The sequence below is a fragment of the Lethenteron reissneri genome, chromosome 23, assembly GCF_015708825.2.
Source record: "Lethenteron reissneri isolate LAM-NWPU_2019-01 chromosome 23, ASM1570882v1, whole genome shotgun sequence".
Classification (NCBI taxonomy): Eukaryota; Metazoa; Chordata; class Hyperoartia; order Petromyzontiformes; family Petromyzontidae; genus Lethenteron; species Lethenteron reissneri.
Window position 1 is genome coordinate 8,583,244 of NC_083801.1, and position 18,914 is coordinate 8,602,157.

General features: G+C 39.1%; 1 protein-coding gene across 8 annotated transcripts in view; it reads right to left on the reverse strand.

Moving 5' to 3' along the window:
• LOC133345916 (RNA-binding motif, single-stranded-interacting protein 3-like) overlaps positions 1–18,914 on the reverse strand; it is a 156,380-nt gene that overhangs the window by 123,783 nt on the left and 13,683 nt on the right. For 7 of the 8 annotated variants that reach the window (XM_061557036.1, XM_061557032.1, XM_061557033.1 and 4 more), the window contains exon 2: positions 3,299–3,451. The exons of the other annotated variant lie outside the window; for it this stretch is intronic. In XM_061557036.1, coding sequence (XP_061413020.1) covers positions 3,299–3,451 — 153 coding nt within the window. The remainder of the gene's footprint in view (positions 1–3,298; positions 3,452–18,914) is intronic. 8 annotated transcript variants of the gene reach the window in all.

Below are 18,914 nucleotides of genomic sequence, written 5' to 3' on the forward strand. Positions count from 1 at the left end.
TTGTTGCTGGCCGTTTAACATTTTGTACCTATGCTTAGAAATTTTGTAAACAGAACTATGTGCAACATTTTGTGGGTTCTATTTATTTATTTATAATGGACCCACTTATCCCTGTGGGCAATCAGGGTCCACGTTTGGGTTTGTTAGCCATAACCTTTTTCTTATTTAAATGATTGTTTTCTCCAAAAAGACCCCATTCTGCTCTTTTGTTTTAGTTTTTGATTCGAGGCCACCTTAAATAGCTACTCTAGATATAATGATCTGTTGTGCTTTACATACGAGTTCCTCAGACAATTATTTTATTTAGTTGAGAAAAGTGAGGTTGTAGACCATGACTCAAACAGTGTTTATTTTCAGCCACACTTTTCAGCCTTTGTATTTGGGTTCTTCAATAATTTCCTGTAATGCATTGCCATTTGTTGTTCTACTGCGATGATGTGGTTATCAGAACATCTGATATGGTTAATACTTTTTAAAAATTTGTTTTATTATATTTCAGTTGAAGCCCAATACAGTGCACAAACCATGACGTGGGGGTGGGGGGGTACAACCGTTGTGTGCCTGAGTTCAGGAGGATAGGGGGGAGATTGGGCTCTCAATGTGGTGAACACTTTTACTAGTTATATTTAAGCCTTTTTTTGGAAAGTATCATCTCGTGTCACCGTGAATTGCCTTGCTGAGAGCACATCTCATTTGCCTGACTCCTCTGATAACTATTTGTTAACTTTCTACATGCAATTTCATTTCAGCTGTTCCATCTTTATAAATGGCTTCAAACGAAACGCCAAGTACCAATGAGCCTAAATAATAACTTCTTCAATCACGCGTATCACCCGCTGAGAGACATACGGATCGGCAAACATGCACGGTTACAATGAACACGGAGCAAGAGCTAACACGTCTGCATTGCATGGATAGATGCACATTAGGAATTACACTAAAATGACGTAAACAAGGAAACGGAGATCAGAAAAAGAATGTAGCTTGTTCAAGTAAAGTATAAGTAATGTAGATTAGTTGTATTGTGAAGAAAGTGGGATCGGGCAAAAAAGGATGACAGCCGATCCGATGTACGAGGTTGGTGACGGAGTGGCAAAAACACGTTCCTTCGGAGTGGGCAGGTAGGAACTTGGTTGGACAGTGCATTCGTGCACGACAGAAAGCTCGCGGTTACGTGACGCACTTCAACAAATCCGGGAGCGTACTACATGTTTGGGAGGGGCTATGCACGACAGACAAATAATCCCTGGTGGGCAGTGTGGAACTGTTGTTCCTACCTGTAAAAGGAGGTCATAGGCCTGAGAGGACCGGCCACCAGAGGTCGCAAACGGGTTTTGATTCCTTACCCGTACCCGGCCGCACCAGGGTCGCAAACGGGTACCCGTACCCGGCCGTACCCGTACCCTACCCGTACCCGGCCGGGTACGGGTAGGGTAGGCGCGGGTGGGTTGATTCTAGGAACTTGAATTGTGAGAAGAGACAAGACGTTTGGAAATGAGTGACAAACAGTTACTCACCAGTGACTCACGGTCTACCCGTACCCGTACCCGGGCCGCACCAGGGTCGCAAACGGCTACCCGTACCCGGCCGGGTACGGATAGCCGGGTATCGGGTAGGGTACGGGTATCGGGTACCCGGTTGCGACCTCTGGCGGCCACTGCAGTGATAAAGCGACGATACGAGCTCGAGCGCAGGACGGAGATGGATGGTGGCATCGCAGCTCCGTGAGGGATAACACTGGTCAACACACTTTTTCTGGCATAAGGTATTCCAACGGTTTTGAGGTAATTTTGGGGTGCTGATTCCACATCTGGCATCAGTTTTTGTCTATCACATCAGGTTTTTGAGATATGAAATATTGCATTTTCAATAAAAACTGCAGAAGAAAAATATTAAATAAATGTGGATATCTACATAAAATGATATTATAAACACACTATCCTAAAAATACAGCACCATATTTTAACACTAAAGCAGTCACTGACTCGCAACAACTTGCAATCATAAGTGACAGAGTTAATTTCGGGTAAAATAAATGAAAATGGGGTATGCCGATAGCATAAAAATGAGATGTGATGGAGCAAATCTGAGATCAGATTTGGAATCAGCGCCCTGAAATTAGTCTAAAACAGCTGAAAAAGTCCAGGCCAGAAAAATAAATGTGTTTTTTTGTTGACCAGTGTAATGACAATGTGCTGGACTGTGCCTTTATCGAGCAGTGGATAGATATCTAGTTGATAATGATGTGCAAGGTAGCTTAAAGGCGTTACATTTTCAGCAGTAACTGTGACTGGGATTCTCTTACAGAAAACACTTAGTGAGATCATAGTGATGTGGCAGATGGCACAGCACACAATTGAGGATATGCCATCAGGGCTGCATACTGCTGTGTTGGTGATATACATGCTTGATTAGAGTGGTCGAATTTATGGTTCACATGGCACCGATTCAAGTTGCATAATGAACACAGTTGTACGGCACTGGGAGGGTGTTTTCCCAGATATTAACAAATAAACATCAAGATCCCTTTTATATATTTTGTAACAGCGCATTGAAACATTGAACAGTCTCTAAAAAGCTGAGAACTGAAACCATTTATATTTGGAAACGTTTTGGATTCGTAGGGTAGTAAGTACAGCATAAGAGGAAATGGGCTGGGATTACAGTAAGCAAGATGTGTGATGAATCAGAGGTGATGACAAAATTACGGGGTTTTCTAGTTGGATTGAGTTAATCTCCGAAACAAGTTGGTCCTTAGAAACAAATACTAATCAACACAGTTCTGGTTATATTGTGCAATACAATGTGCAGTTTTATGAAAGAATAAACAGATATGCATTTACATTTATGAATACTCGACTTTATTTTGGGTTAGGCCACATTAATTAACGATCAATTGTGAGTGGCAATATTGTTGAGTAACAAAAATGTACCTGTTAAGTTAACACATTGTTCATCACACATCATCATTGCGCCTGGGTAACAGCTATCAAAGCCAATGTTGATGTCAGCTTTCATTCCATTGGTTCACCATAATCAAATTAACTTTAGTGGTTGCCCTATGAATAGACTGGCCTCTGCCATGGGAATAAAGAATATCCATGGCTAGCTCAGGTCTGCAAATGGCAATTCATTTTGTTTACGAACAATCACATTTGCTATCAAATATGAATTAAAAAAAAGCCAAACATTGTAACGTTTACGAAAAGACAGCAGATTAATTGTAACAGAATCACACATCTTCATAGGTGCGGTCACACAGAGAAGGGGTTAATGGTGCCGAGTGGCAGGCACTGACCGTGGCATTGGTGTGCGTGTGTGCGTAGCCGTGGTGCTGCTGCTGCTGCTGCATGCCACCCCTGTAAGACCCTGTGCCCGTCGCACCCCAGGAGGTCTCCATACCGTGCCTGGGGCCAGCCAGTGTCCGCCCTCCACGCACAGTGCCTCCTGGCTGTGCACACACAGGCCAACGCAAATAGACATTCGTACCCCACGGGGAATTAATTAGACCCCACTTTTATACCAAAATAAAATTAGCCAACACAGCTATTCCAGAGTAATAACTGTGAGTTGCTTATACATTTTATTTTTTTCTTTAACAGTGTTACCACATTGTGATGGTCATCACCCTGGATCTACAATCCAGAGGTCGCAAGTTCGATTCAATTTCCCAGTGCGGCAGTTAAAATAATGGTGCAAGTTTATATTTTACAAAAGACTTGCCTCTGTCCACTCAGCAGTAGCACGGGTAGACCAGTCAGGAATCAGCAAGTGGACTAGTAAAGTGGTGGGTACGTCCACCTCTCCCGAGGCATCTAATAAGTATGTGTGAGTAGGCCAAATACCATCCCGCCACACAGTTATGACTGTATTAACAAATGAAAGCACTTTGTCAAATTCGAGCTGGCTCATTTTGTTTCACGAGCCAGCTTAGATATATACAAATTAAATCAGTTAGCTTTTCAATGTGCATAATTAGTTGCAGCCTTGTTTCTATGAGGCCGTTTTGACAGTGTAAAGATGATGGGGAAAAAATTATAGGCTTTACCCTTTCTTTACAACTGCTTTTTGTCTTTAGTTTGCTGTCCTTCTACATCACCTCCTATGAGCACGTTTGGCTATGTACGGTGCGAAATAAGTTTAACATACAAACAAATATGGTTTGATAATGTATGCATTTTTTCAGTTGTATTAGTTTGTTTAAATATTTGTTTATTATACACTTAACATGTATTGCTACATCCATGTGAAAACTGCAGAGGAAGGGGAAACAGGCTTATTGTTCTCGTGCTGAAAAGAAAACTGGAATATTCTACAACACAGCACCACTCGGGCCCGTGTTAGGTCACGGACTTGTTGGGCTCAAATGTGAGAGCTTTGAGCTTTTAAGCTTCCAATACCAATCACATAATCATCAACACAGGTTAATGCAGCACTCATCATCAGTAGAGTATAGATTAGCAACCATTTGTTGATATCTTGTACTTGGCAAATTCTGCTGGAGGCCAGCTGTCAAAACACGCAGCGTAACACTCCGTTAAATGGTAACGTGAGCACAGTCTGTAGGCTTGTAAAATAAATAAATATGAACTATTTGTCTACAGGATCTACATCTCGTTGACGTGTAAGATATGTAAAAGTGCAAAACAGGCTGCAAAGCATTGTGGAATCATCTCAAGACGCCAGCATATCTTACGACTCGATGTTGATCTGGATGTTTGCCACTTAAAATCATACATTGCTGACATAACCTTTTCAAGTAATTTGAACCTACCATATACAATAACCCCTTCTTTGAGTATTAGCTCATTGCCATAAGTTAACTCTCTGTGTACATTTGTCGATAATTATCAATCCAAGGGACGAATCACAACTGTCATCACGAATTTTTTTAATTTTTAAAATAAAACTCAATGCAGGAAAGTCCAACTAAATAAAACAAATACTGTACTTTTTGTTCCATTCAGCATGTACATTGAATAATTATGTAATTGTGCATGCGCATACTTTATCAATTATAAGCATGACTTCATGTTTTCAATTAAATGACACATCGTCCTTGTCTGAAGGTCACCATCATGGAACAAATTGGAAGACTTGCGTGGCTAATGTGAATCTCACGACCTTCAGCAAGTGCAAATTTAACTGCCAATGGGAAATCAGAGGCATACTCGTTTTTAATCCAGCTTCAGTGGGTTATCAGCAAGCCACGCAAGTTTGTCAGGGCTACTGTGATGCCCATCACACAGTTCACCTGTGTAGCCGGATGTGAGCTTACCTGGTAAAGAATCGCACTTAGAATTGTGCCCTCTGCTGCTACACGTTGCTGTAATTGGTACGGAGAGCCACGTGCGTTTTTTTTCATTATAAGTGAAGTCAATGATGATTAGAGAATTGATCCCAAGCCTTGCGTGCACAGCAGGGCACGCCCAGCTGTGTGTAGACTATTGGGAGTAGAGAGCGCACCAATTTAGATTTGGGGTGGACGACGTGCCGAGGGACTGAGCCGAGGTGTTGTGTAACGTGGAGGTTGACGAGGGTGTGTCTGGTCATGAATTTCAAATGATGCAAATGCCCCTTGGAAGAACACTTTGAAATAGACCTTTGCCGTTTCACGAACCTCTGTTGCGCTCATTGTTCGTGGCGTCGCCCACGTCTCAGGAGGACAAAACACAACGCAGAACATCTACTCATCGTCACCGAAACTTTATTATTGTTGTTGTTGTCTATTTAGCCGACCTGTCCCCCCCTTTGTTATGATTCACGGGAGGAGAGGGGGGGGGGGGCGGACTGGCTACGCCTGCAAATCTGTACAAAGCAGTGACCCGCCAAAGGATACACTACGAATGCACACAGTGCCAGAGCTGCCGAGTCACAGCACATCTTGCCCGACTCCACACCGCTCAGCTGTAGCTATTACCATGTGGTAATTGAAACTGTATGCTTGTAAAAAGATAATGGTATGATTTTTCTCCAAGACAGTTAAACCGTGTCACAATTTCGATTATATGTTCATGTTTTCATCACAATGCTGTGAATATTATTTTCGGGATCCCTCATCAGTAATGGAATGTCAGCTGGCCTTTGACATATTGCCCTGTATGGCCTGGGCAATACCCATAAAGTCGTTTTTGCATAACACAACGATCGTAACTTTTAGAGACAATAAATGAATTTAATTAAACATGACCTACATAATGTGGTAAATATCCATAAAAATTCACCAAACAGGAAAACGGAGGGTCTTTTATGAAGCAAGAATTATATTACAATATACTTACTGCTGTGCACTTTCGCTTGATGTGGGATGGGATTTTTCTGGCATAATACACTAAAGCACTCAGTTTAGCTTTCTTTATGTAATAAATATCGTGAGCACATTTTAATTTCACCGAATACATTAATTTTGTATACAACGCAGAGACGGTTTCAATCAATGAGATTTCCCCAGCAGTAAAGTGCACAACTGCCACTATACAATAATGATTAATCCTGCATTTAATTAGTCAAGAAAGAATACCAATCGTAGCGCCATAAATGACAATTATGGTCATAAGGTTGGGTACGCTACATAAGATGCCCATGTAGCGTGCCCAAATCAATTCTGCATCTGCATACAGCAAAGGTACCTCCCATTGAAATGGAGCCAGCCAGCTTCGCAGCTGTGAGCATTTATTAGTTGCTACTCTATAAAAAAACAATACTGTGCAAAGCAAATGCAATTACACTAAATGAGCAGAGAGGAAACGAATTACTTATATAGCTAAAAGGCTTTCTCATAAGTATTCAGTTTCTGCTCTTTGATTGTGATTCAAATAACTTGTTACACCGAGCAAGTAGCTCAATAGGTATTGACTGGTGGATAATGCAGACCAGCCAAGGTTACACGAGTATAGAGGCAAGCAGTAAATGTAAAGCGTTAAAAAAAGGTGCCAAGAAAAGTTACTAAATTAGCATTTTCTGCCAAAGGGTTTAACAAAAATAATGAACTGTTATATTTTTTACACAGCCTTTCATGTCACGAATGTGTCACTGCATTGTACATTAGAGTCTCCTACCCAGAGTACTTGTGATTTGTATATCTTACAATATAAAGTAGTTACTTCTGGCAATAAAATAGTTTGGAAGCATAAATATTGCATACTATAGATTTAGTGATTCGTTATGTTGTCTAGGTTAAAATATCATCGGTCATGATCCATCTACCTGAGGTGTGGACTCGAGTCATGTGACTTGGACTCGAGTCAGACTCGAGTCATGAATTTGATGACTTCAGACTCGACTTGGACTTGCATAACAATGACTTTGTCCCACCTCTGAGGTGTGGACTCGAGTCATGTGACTTGGACTCGAGTCAGACTCGAGTCATGAATTTGATGACTTCAGACTCGACTTGGACTTGCATAACAATGACTTTGTCCCACCTCTGCCATCTACTGCTAGATAAAGATGGCTTGGCAATAGATTAAACACACAGAACTCTGTAAAGCAATTGGGAAAAGGATGAGAAAAATCGAAGAACAAAAATGATGGAAGACGTCATAGCAAACATGAGGGCAATAAAGCAGCAACAATTGTAGACAATTAGCAAATTAAAAAATGGTCGTACCCATTTTGGGAAAAATATGGAACCATAAATTATGATAGAGACAAAATTGGAAATTCACAATTTTATGCTCGTCCTTACGGAGAAAGATGGAATCGTTGCACGTGACAAGAGATATAATCTTGAAATTTGTATAGAAATGACACTTTTTTGTTATTGTAAAAAAGAAAATCTACAAATATCCCAGGAATAAAATCATTTTTCAAATTCAAAGAAGGAAGTTCCAATGTAAAACTTGAATTAAACACGCGGCCCTTCACAGTATAAAACAATGGAAAGTTCCTGGACTGGATGGTATAACTTTGGCCATCAAAGGTGTGAGATGAGTTTGAGCCAGAATTTGGGGATGTATTTATAAAATATGTATAAAAAAATAAAATAAATTCCTCAATCATGTAATGACGCCTCAAACTTTATCTGTAAAAAAAAAAGTTGATGGAAGCGATTTGAAGAATTACGGAACTATTCGCCTATAAATCAGTTTCTAATAAACACATTTATTAGAAACTGTTTGTGGTCATTGGGAGCAATAATGTAACATTGAGAGGCCAAAAAAACTACTTGAGCAATCCGAGTTTAGGAAAGGTTCCTGTACCATGGATCACACACAGTACTATTAATCAGATTTTACAAAAGACAAATTATGTAAATTATCATTATGCCTTGCCTTGTAGACTATGAGAAGGTATTGATTCAGTGTACATCCAGGCTCTCACAGACGCCCAAATAAAATATTCAGGAATCACAATAATAATTTATAATAATAAATGGAACAGCTGCAATGAGATTACATAAAAAAAAACAACAAAGCACATATTAGAGATGGGATCAGACAAGAAGACATGCTTTTGCCTATATCATGCACAGTGACAGTTTTTTGTAAATAAAATTGCACAGTAGTTAACAAATAAAAATGGATAACTGTAAATACTTAACATGTCATCCATGTCAGATGTATTGATGACATTAAAATAACCAATGGAAGTCAAGTGCAGAAAATGAAATAACTGATTGAGAAAAGCTGCAAAGTTGGGCTCATATTAGCAAAACAAGTTTAGTGATGTTTAAAAAAATATATTTTTTGTTATTCAAATGCCACAAAGATAAACTTAATGCGATGTTTATCTGGCTTAGATCTATGACTTACGATAAATACAATCATAAAATGTACAGTGTTGTTGCTAACTAGTACGCCCAACGACAGCAAAGTTATTTTTTTAAAGGGAATGTTCCTTTTCCACCTACAAATGTTTTTTTTTCTTCCAATTTTGGGCATTCCATCCTGTCCATGTAAAAACCTACATTTTTTTATCTGCTGTTTTGTACTGTACTGGAATTCTGAGAATGATAAATTAATTTGCATAACAGTTCAACTTAGACTTAATCTGTAATAAAGAAAAAAGTATTGCAGCCATCAATATCGGAATTTCACACTGAATTACAGGACATTACACAATTACATTTGGAGTGATTTGCAGTATGGTGGAGTTTAAGCATTTTAGTTTCGGTTATTTAAAAAAAACTATTACAAAATGCAGTATTGCAGTATGATGCCTAAAAATATATGAATAATCACAATTAGGGTGATTCCTTTAAGGCAACATATAGTTCCAATTATTGTATATACAGTATTAGAATTGCATTTAAATTAATTTGCAAAACTTGTAAAACGCACATATTTAGGTTATACTTGTAATGTGACAAAAATGCGAATGTATGTTTGGTATGCAAATGTATTTATATTTACAACATTTAATCATGGAATTGATAAAGACTAGTAGAAGAGTCGACAGCATGCTGGATTCACAATTCGGAATGCAAATCAATATACACGCGAAACTGTATTTACTCTATCAAGCTGTGATGCTGGTCTGAAATCCAGTGCTTTGGAGGCAAAGGTTGGTAGATCGCATGAATTGTTTTGAGTGACACTGCCAAAACTGTTGGGCTGTCAGGTGGTCAGGAGGTGTTGGTATAAAAGTGGGTTCATGGACCCATGTGTGAACCTTTGAGTTATACCCAAGTAAAATAATAATAATAAACTCCGTTTTATCAAGCGCCTTTCAAATTGTAATCTCAAAGTGCTGTATATCAGAGGTAAAACTTTTTAAAATGAAACACTGATACACCAATAAAACCCCAATCATAATACAATAAAACCAAAGATAAGACAAAAATAGAAACATGGGCAACTGATAATAGGTGGAACCCAGCCAAGCTATTTAAAAAACTGATTTAAAATGTCACAATCTCGATAAAATCCAATCAACCAGCAAGGAAAGCCATTGAATAAAACATATTTTATAACACTTAAGACTTTCGCGACCAATATTATCCATAAGAGGTTTTTGGGTTAGATCGCGAAAATATAAATGTGCTAACGGCGGGTTTAACGACACATTTATATTTACGCAATCTAACCCAAAAACCTCTATTACGAATACAAATATTTTTAAAGCTTCATTTAAAAGTCCTGAAGTGGATGGAAATAGTGTTCCAGAGACTTGGCGCACAGCGGCAAAAGGGCATAGTCCCCTCGTGTACAACGCCTCTTGGAGACTAGGCTAGTATGTATGATTTCGAAAACGTTTTTTGGTTTGGCCATGTTTGTTTGTTGTAGTACGGAGTTAGAATGATGGCTTTAATCTAAGATGTCTTGTGGTGGTTGTTGTTGTTTGACTTGCATCCCACTGGGATTTTTGCACAGCGTTGGTGTACGGTGATTTTTTTTCTGGAAGACTTTGCTGTTTTTTCCTGGATTTTTCTGTTTGCACAAAGTCACTTTAAGATGTTTTCTTGTTGATGTTTTTGTTTTTTGTTTGTTGTGGTTGTACCCGATTCAAGAGCCGAATGGCTCACAGGGCTATACCAAATAAATGAAACTGAAACTGTTTAATTACTCTGGGTACTCCAGGCTTCCTCCCACAGGAGAAAAATACTCACGAAAGAAATTTGTCAAACATCCCAATGCAAGACCCTCTTGCATTAAAGAGTATTAAAACTTAGTGAGATTTTCTTGGGTAAATGAAATAACTTTTTTTTTTTACACTTCACAAAATTGTATCTTAAAACTATTTATGTTCTCATTCAAATCTAAAAGTATTGCACGACACATCATTGAGCAACACATGTCATATTCCAATTGATCGCGGTCAGATTGGATTGTGTGGGATTGGATAAGGGCCCAATCTGAACTGCATCATTCGGTCCAAAGAGACTCAATAACTATATACACACTTAATATGAGAAGATATTACAAGAGAAACCCCATAAATGTGATATTATTAACTTTATGACTGCTGACAATTTAACGGTGCAAAATACATGCACATTTTTGGTGACGTCTCTTGTTTGAAAATGTTATTTGTGACATAAACAATTTCGTGTTTTTGTAACCTTTTCACTGAATGTCGTAATGTGTGAAAATGTTACATTTTCCCATAAAAAATTCCTCCACCAGAAAAAAATAATCGAAGTCATTATTCTTGCCATTCAGAAATGTTTAGGACTTAATCTCTGGGTTTACAACGTGACAGATTAGACAGATTTGTTGTAATTGCATGTGTAAACCAAATGTTTGTTTTCCAGGTATATAAATATGAATTATATTTTTAAAATGTCAGCAGATCAGAAAGGGCTGCATGACTGTAATAGTGTACAGTATATCTGGAAATGTCACAGGGACATACAGTACATATAAAGGGCATTATTGGCACCAGCTTAGACCACAAACAACCAACGTTTTGCTGGTCACATTTTTATTGCTTTGAAAAATGAATGTTTTGCATGCCCCAAGATGCCTCAAACTTCAGCGGAATCTAAACTTTAGATGCCAAGGCAATGGGCAGATACGTGTCTCTGATTTATGGTCAACGCTGCCTCCAATAATTAATTCTCTACGAGCTGTCTGGTGAGAATATAGTGGAGCTGACTGTTAAAGGCTTTATTACTACAAATACCAACATCAGCACTAAACGGACTGAACTCTTTAATAGGTAAGACAGAGTTCTTTGCTTATCCAGCGGTGGATTGTTTACACCACTGGTCCAACGTTGGTTCACAACACATGCCAACATTGACCCAATGTTGGCATGTTTACTGTGAAGGTTCTGGAATATGTGTTGTTATTGCATTAGGTGGAATGGCCATGTGTAAATGGAATAAGAATACCTCGTTTTAGACTTAGTATTCCAATTTGTTTGCATGTGTGGCAGTTGTGTAGAATTAAATGATTCACACGCTTTCTTATGTATGTAGTAAGACACAAAAGAACACGTTGTGTAAACAGCCACAGACAGGTGTGTTCACATATGCACGTATCATATTCAAAACCTGAACGATATTTCCTGAAAGCGATCAGTTGGAAAGGACTTAATGTAAAACAAATTCTTAAAAATGTGACTATGGCCGACAACTCAATGTTATGTATGTTGAATTTAGTTTGCACCATATGTAGCCGACCATGCAAATCATTATCAAACCTGAGCAATGAGCATATTGTAAGTAATTTAAAATGCAATTTCATGCAGCCTCCATTTCAGAGTTTGCTAGGGCCCCCTGAACCTTACACCCAGGGATAATAATTACTGTTAGCAATGGCCTACTAGGTTCCTGGCTACTAAGTGCTTAGCTCACATCACATTGTATGATATGCTTCAATGTGGTTTTGGTCTTTGATAACCACAATATCAGCAGCACATGGTCAGCATGGGGGTTGACAAATTACATGGATATATAATTGCATTTGAGACTGAGAATTAAATATTGGCTTGAGGAGGTCCTGGGATGATTTGTTTTGTAGTAGCGATACCTCTCGAAGCCACAGTCATTGGAGGGGAGGGTTTTTCTGGTTATGGAGGATGTCCAACATATGGAGAATGATTTAGCAAATAGACAATTACGAATGTGTAATCAGCCAGTCAGTTTATTTGGGGTAAGGCTCACTGAGCTAAGAAGCCCTTTTTAATGATGACCTGGCCAAAGTGGTGAGCACGTTACATTGAAAGGGAATGTTTTCAGAGGTTGCATCGTACAGTACTATAGCACGAAAATGGTATAAACATTATCTATATAAAAAGCAAGAATTAATAACCAACCATAAATATGTAAAATGGAAAAGTATCAATCAATCCAAAATAACATATGGCATTTACACATTTTAATCATATTTACAGGTCATACATTTAATTAATACTTAACTGATAACTTTTGGCAATTCAATGTTTACAACTTAATAACACTTAAATATTTACTACAATATAGTTTAATCCGAGTCTTGAAGCACAGCTGGAGGGCTGATGCTCACGGACTTGAATATCGATTTAGTTTTGTTGTAAAACAAGTCTCAAATAAATGTGAGAAATGGGTTCACCGAATTTCATGCAACGGATAAGTGCCGCGTGTGCATACAGCTTTAGAATGTCTAGTCCACATACACGCATTATTGTCTTTGACTGAGCAACGCTAATTAATTAGTACGCGAACAGTGTTGCGGTTTGAGGTTCAACATTTTGGAGTTATATTTATTCATTTATTTTGGTTGGCTTTGAGAGATTTCTTGGTTTTAAAATTTTCTAATTTTCATATATATGATTTAAAAAAACATCTGAGCAGCATGCGACAGTCAGCCAAAATGCCCGATAGAGCTCAATTTCGTGGAAAACTCTCATCCAGCAGTGGCATAAGCAAACAATTGCAGGCTGCACATGTATATGTATATGTTATATTCGAAGGAGCACAAAATGTACAGTGATATACGCAGAGAAAACTGCATTACTGAAGTAAGTAAATAAGAGTGTTAATCCAGCAGCTTCCTAATTGTGTGCACAGCATGGGAATGTTCGTTGGCCCAACGACCATCGCAAGAAGGGAGGGGGCCTTGCAAACGTGTGCAGGGCTGACATTTCCATTTACAAACCATATTTATATGCAATATATTAAATGCATAACCTGCGGGAAGCAATCTCAAACACTGTCATGTCACGAAGGTGGAGTGTACATGTAAATATTAATGAAAGCACGGCATTTTGGGAACATTTTTTAAGATGTATTTGCATAGTTCACGTAAATGTGCATGGTAAAACATATATATATGTGCGAGTTACATCTCGATATGTTCGTGCACATTTACAATATGTATAAATATGCTTGTACATTAATTTTATATTAGCAAAATAACATTTGAATGTCATAATCTGTCACCCACTTACTTTAAAGCAATGAATGCAATCCATGTATCCGTCAGCCTGGCAGTCAGAACATCTGGAAGAAGGAACGTGCCTGTGGGTGTAGTGCATGGTGCTTCCCCCTCGTGTGTGCTCGTGTGCTAGGATTAGAGGCAGATCCTTTCATATCAATGACCTGACATTTCAGCCATCTTCATCTGCGTGAGCCCGAGGGTGGGAAAGCCTGCCACGGTCGTCATCTCCACCAGTGATGGCTGTGGTGTCATGTTTGGCCTTTCCCAAAGTTTTTGTCCTTGTCCAGCTTCCATGCCGTTTAATTTGATGTGTGTCAAAGCTCTTCATTTGAAAGATGCTCGGTAAATTTACACCGTAAGATGTGCGAACACTGCACACTCAATTTTACTTTCACAGATAAGAGATTAGGGGCCCGATTTACGTAGAATTTGGTTTCATGCTTTTTGCAGAATGACGTTGATAGGTGGAAATCGATTGTCACAGACACATTCATGTACGAGGAGATTCAGGCCGAGTTCACAAAGCAGAAGTTGTGAAGTCTCACTTCGCACAAAATCCTGCAGCCAATCACTTGGTGGGGGATTATGAACGGAGACTCAAGGCTGTGCATGCTGATGCCATCACGCTCGCTCTGTTGATGAACCAAGTTCGTTCAATTAGTCTCCTTCCACCTCTCTCACACTTGCTATGCATGTGCGAGTGGCTCTGCCATCCATTAAGGTGTGGTGTTGTAGCTCCATGACAAGAAAAATACTGTGCTGTTGAGAAATAATTCACGATGATAATGAATCGTGATCATAGTGATGATTATCACGATGAGGACGAGGATAAAGAATTAATATTATGCAAATGCTGACAGTGATAACAATGATATTGCTTCTGACAACAGGAGTTGATGGCAATCATATTGCAATGACGATGATAACTATGATGACAAAGGTCCTACTGCTCTTGCTGCCGCTTCAGCTGACGATGATACGTCAACCCCCAGTCTATCGACCCACACCAAGCCCTATCTCATGGAAATTCACCAATTCTCGTCTCCAAAGTGTCGGATTACCAATGTGTACCTACAATTTATGCGCACTACCTATTTAAGGCCGACTTGTGAGCCACCTTCAGGAGGCTCAATACAGGAGCCACTGATGTTTCCCAAAATCAAATCAACATCGTTGGGTTGCGAGCACAGTGCCGCACACAGCACCCCAGCCCATGACTTATGTCAACAGCCTGAAATACTACACTTGGGATCTGTGGCTTCGCACACGTGTGCCAATGTTACCTGAATTAATGGGTGTATATATGTAATGGAGAGCGGTGGCACAGTAGTTAGCGCACTGCACTACCAACCCGGTGAACAGAGTTCGATTCCCGTTCATGGCCAACACCAGCGGCGATTAACTGAACTGGTCCTGGGCCTCCCCTTGGTCGGCTCAGCGTCCAATGAGTACCTCGTGTGGTGTGTAAACATCGCCACTGGGGAGACAAAGGCGGTCGGCAGTGGTGCTGGCCTCCCACCCCCTTGTGCACATACCGGCCTTCATAGGTGCTTGCTAACAACAGCACTTGCCCCAACAGTCTGTTAAGGTTATAAGGGGGATCTTTGTATTTGTAAATGTGTATGTGTGTTTTTGTGAATGGCTGTGTGTATGAAATGTGAGGAGTGTGGTGCTTCATACACTCTGGCATGAACCCAACGACTTGTTTAAATCCAGGTCCACTGCAATAATTAGCGAGTGGTCCGTGAACCTGCCCTGAGCCTCTCCGAGGTCGACTCGGCCTCAAATAGGTGCCTGGTGCAGTGTACAATGGTCATTTGCAACTCATTACTTTGAAAGCAAAGTTACGTGGATTGAGTCATGATTTATGAAACTCTCATAGCCACTGGGCTACCAGATAGCCAGAATACAGTACGGCAAGTGGATTATTGAGTTTATTTGTGCAGATGATTGGGAGTTATCCCCTATAAGATTGGGTTTTCTCTGGATACTCCAATTTACACCCACATGCAAAACACTCAAAAGAGAATACTGTATTCAGACTCAGGGAATCTTGGGGACACTACCTCTTCCGCATCATCACCATCATCGTCCAACGTAGCAGAAGTAACAGTGGTAAAGGGAACATTGTCCTTTTTTCCCATCTTCTTAATCTTTATCATCAGTTGTATTCTTTATGTACATGCATGGATGCCTCCATCCCACTACTGCAACATCACTGACTTTTCAATATGCACAATGGGTCAGATTCGATCTCAAAATAGCTAATTGTGTGATTTAATTATACACATTGTTTAGAGATAGTGACTTAAGAACATGGAGTTATAGTGATGGAGGTAGCTGCTGCAACACAAGATAATGTAAAAAAATATATATGAATTACGAATATTCTTATATAATAATTTAAATGTTCTGTGCATCCGTACAGATTTGTTATGTATGTATGTACAAGTATGTTGAACTTCTTTCGCACCATACGTAGCCAACCATGCTAATTGGAGGTGCAGGGGAAGGACAACAAACTAAACACAAAAAGCAGTTCTAAATAAATAAACTACATGTAAACAGAAGTTCTCTAAATTAAGCCCAGAAACAATTTTAAATAAATATACCATCAACATGTCGTATAAACTCATATATGGTAGTGTCATTCGCCATATAATTACAGAGTTTGAGGCTGTTATATGCAGACTCAACTGTGAATACCAAGTAGAATGTGTCAAGTTTGTCTTCATTGCCTTATTCATGCACACAGATGATGTCTTGTACTCGCACTACAGAATCACTTGCACCTCCGGGCACAAAATTGCATCGTAAAATGTGATGTCCCGATTCTATCTTTACAGTCATTTCTCCCAATTGCATCACAACATGAAGAAAGAGTTAACACTGTTGCAAAGGTCCACACCAACCAATTTGCATTCAGCTGTAATAGGTATCATTACAGAGACATCAGAGACACACACAACGGCTTGTTGTCCTGGTTGATTTGTTAAAGTATAGCGGTGGTTTTCTGGCTCATAGAATGCCAGCAATTGATTTTGATTTCGCACAAAACTCAAGGTTGATTCAAGGTAATTTGGATAAGTGACATTATATTTGTGACTGGAAACATGCCTAATCTGAATGCGCAAATGTCGATCACACGATCCCGTGTTAAAAATGCTAATACAAAATTAAATGTGCTGGGACACTGTAACACGGCTGCAGCTTTTTCAGTCACACAGGAAGATGCTGCCAGAAGTGAGTTTTCCCTGACCTTGGTCCCAAAAATAATCTTGCTAAAGCAGGCCATTAACATGCATAGGGAAAGCAGGCTCAAGGCTGAGCTATTCCCATCACAGGCGGATTAGTGTGAAGCTACAGTATCACGACCGCTAGCAGGCTACAATAAATGCAGAAATTGATTCCAGAATGGGTGCAGCACCGGGTTCTGTGGTCAAGCACACGAAATACCATGAAGGAAATATTACTAAAAGGCACTGCAGGGAATTCACATCGGTTTCCGGAAACAATCCCTACAATTCATATATGCAGAACTCTCATACAACGTACGCAATTAAATACAATTTTGATCGCCACGCCATTGTTTATGGCCCAATATAACTTGCGGATTGTACGCGCCCTTTTTTATTAACTCCACAGCCCTGTTCGAGAAATATGTTCAAAACCAAGTTGACGGTGTATGGAGAAAGCATATTTGAAAAAGTGACATGTACCTAATCACATTCTCTGTTTATGATGCAACCACATGTGCCTTACCATTACCAAGAGGGGCACCTCTAAAGACCACCAAAAAAAAACACATCTGTCACGCACAAGCAGATTTTAGAATTGCATTGCAATGACTCATTACACATAACTTTCTCCACACCAGAAATGTAAAATGGGCAAAGTAATTGAAAAACATTTGCATGGAAAATACAAGCAACGGTTACAAAAATGGAATGCCGGGGAAAAAAATGTACAGTAAAATTAAAGAAAAAAAAATACGCGACGAACGCTAAAACCTTATTTAAAATGCGTATAAATGTATTTTAGTACGACTGTATATTACTGTAGAGTACTTTAAACATACATATCTGAGCAAGAAATCCCAAGTGACAATCTCTTGGTATTAGTCCACTCAATAACACTGCTCTGCGGGTATGAGATTCCACGAGAGAAATCGGTGTCATTTCCATGCCGTATTCTCATAGAGATGGACCCACAAAAATACACTGAATTTGCTCAGCTTCATAAAACTACCAAAACTGTATTTAAAAAAACGGTTTAAAATGTATAGAGATACAGCAAGTAATAACCAGTCTGTTACAGCATTAACTACAGATGCCTAAATCTAACAATATATTTTGAATTAATATTATGTATAGTATCAGCATTCGCATCATCATTCATTTGGTCAGGCATTACATTGAGGTGTATTGGCCAGGAAGGCAATTGATCTGACTTAGGTCATAAGATTATGGAAAGACATAAATATAATCGGTATTTTCTAGTAATTCTTAAAAAACAATTCTGGGACATAGGAATATAATAAAGTATTCTGCGCTTTAAAATTACTGGATATTGGAGGACATTATGAAGAGGTTAAACATCATTTACATAGAATCAAAAACCGGAGTTGTACAAGTAAATATGCTCTCACCAAGGCTATTAACAGAAATTTGAGAATATGTTTTTTTATTAAAAGTTTGATCGGAGAAAATGGATGAATTACTTATCATCTCAGAGTTACGGATGGTATAGCCATTATAACAAATGATGATGGGCCGACGTTAGTCCAACGGTTTCATTCACATGCGAACGTAGATCCAACGTAGGCATGGTTACTGGGTTAATAAAATCTGAAATGTTGGGCTCACGATGAATGAGAAAAAGCAAAGTACTCTATAGCAAGTTCTCTTTACAAAATGAAATATTATTTGGAGTGACACCATTTGATATCACAGGGTACAGAGTACTGTGTGTACATATAACTAGAACAATTATATATTTGAGGCAGCTCAGGAAGCTGAAAGATGTACAAAAGAACAAATGTAAATGAAAAGACTGAAGAAAAGTGGGCTTGGGCAGGACACATCTAAAGAAGGGATAATGGCTGGTGGT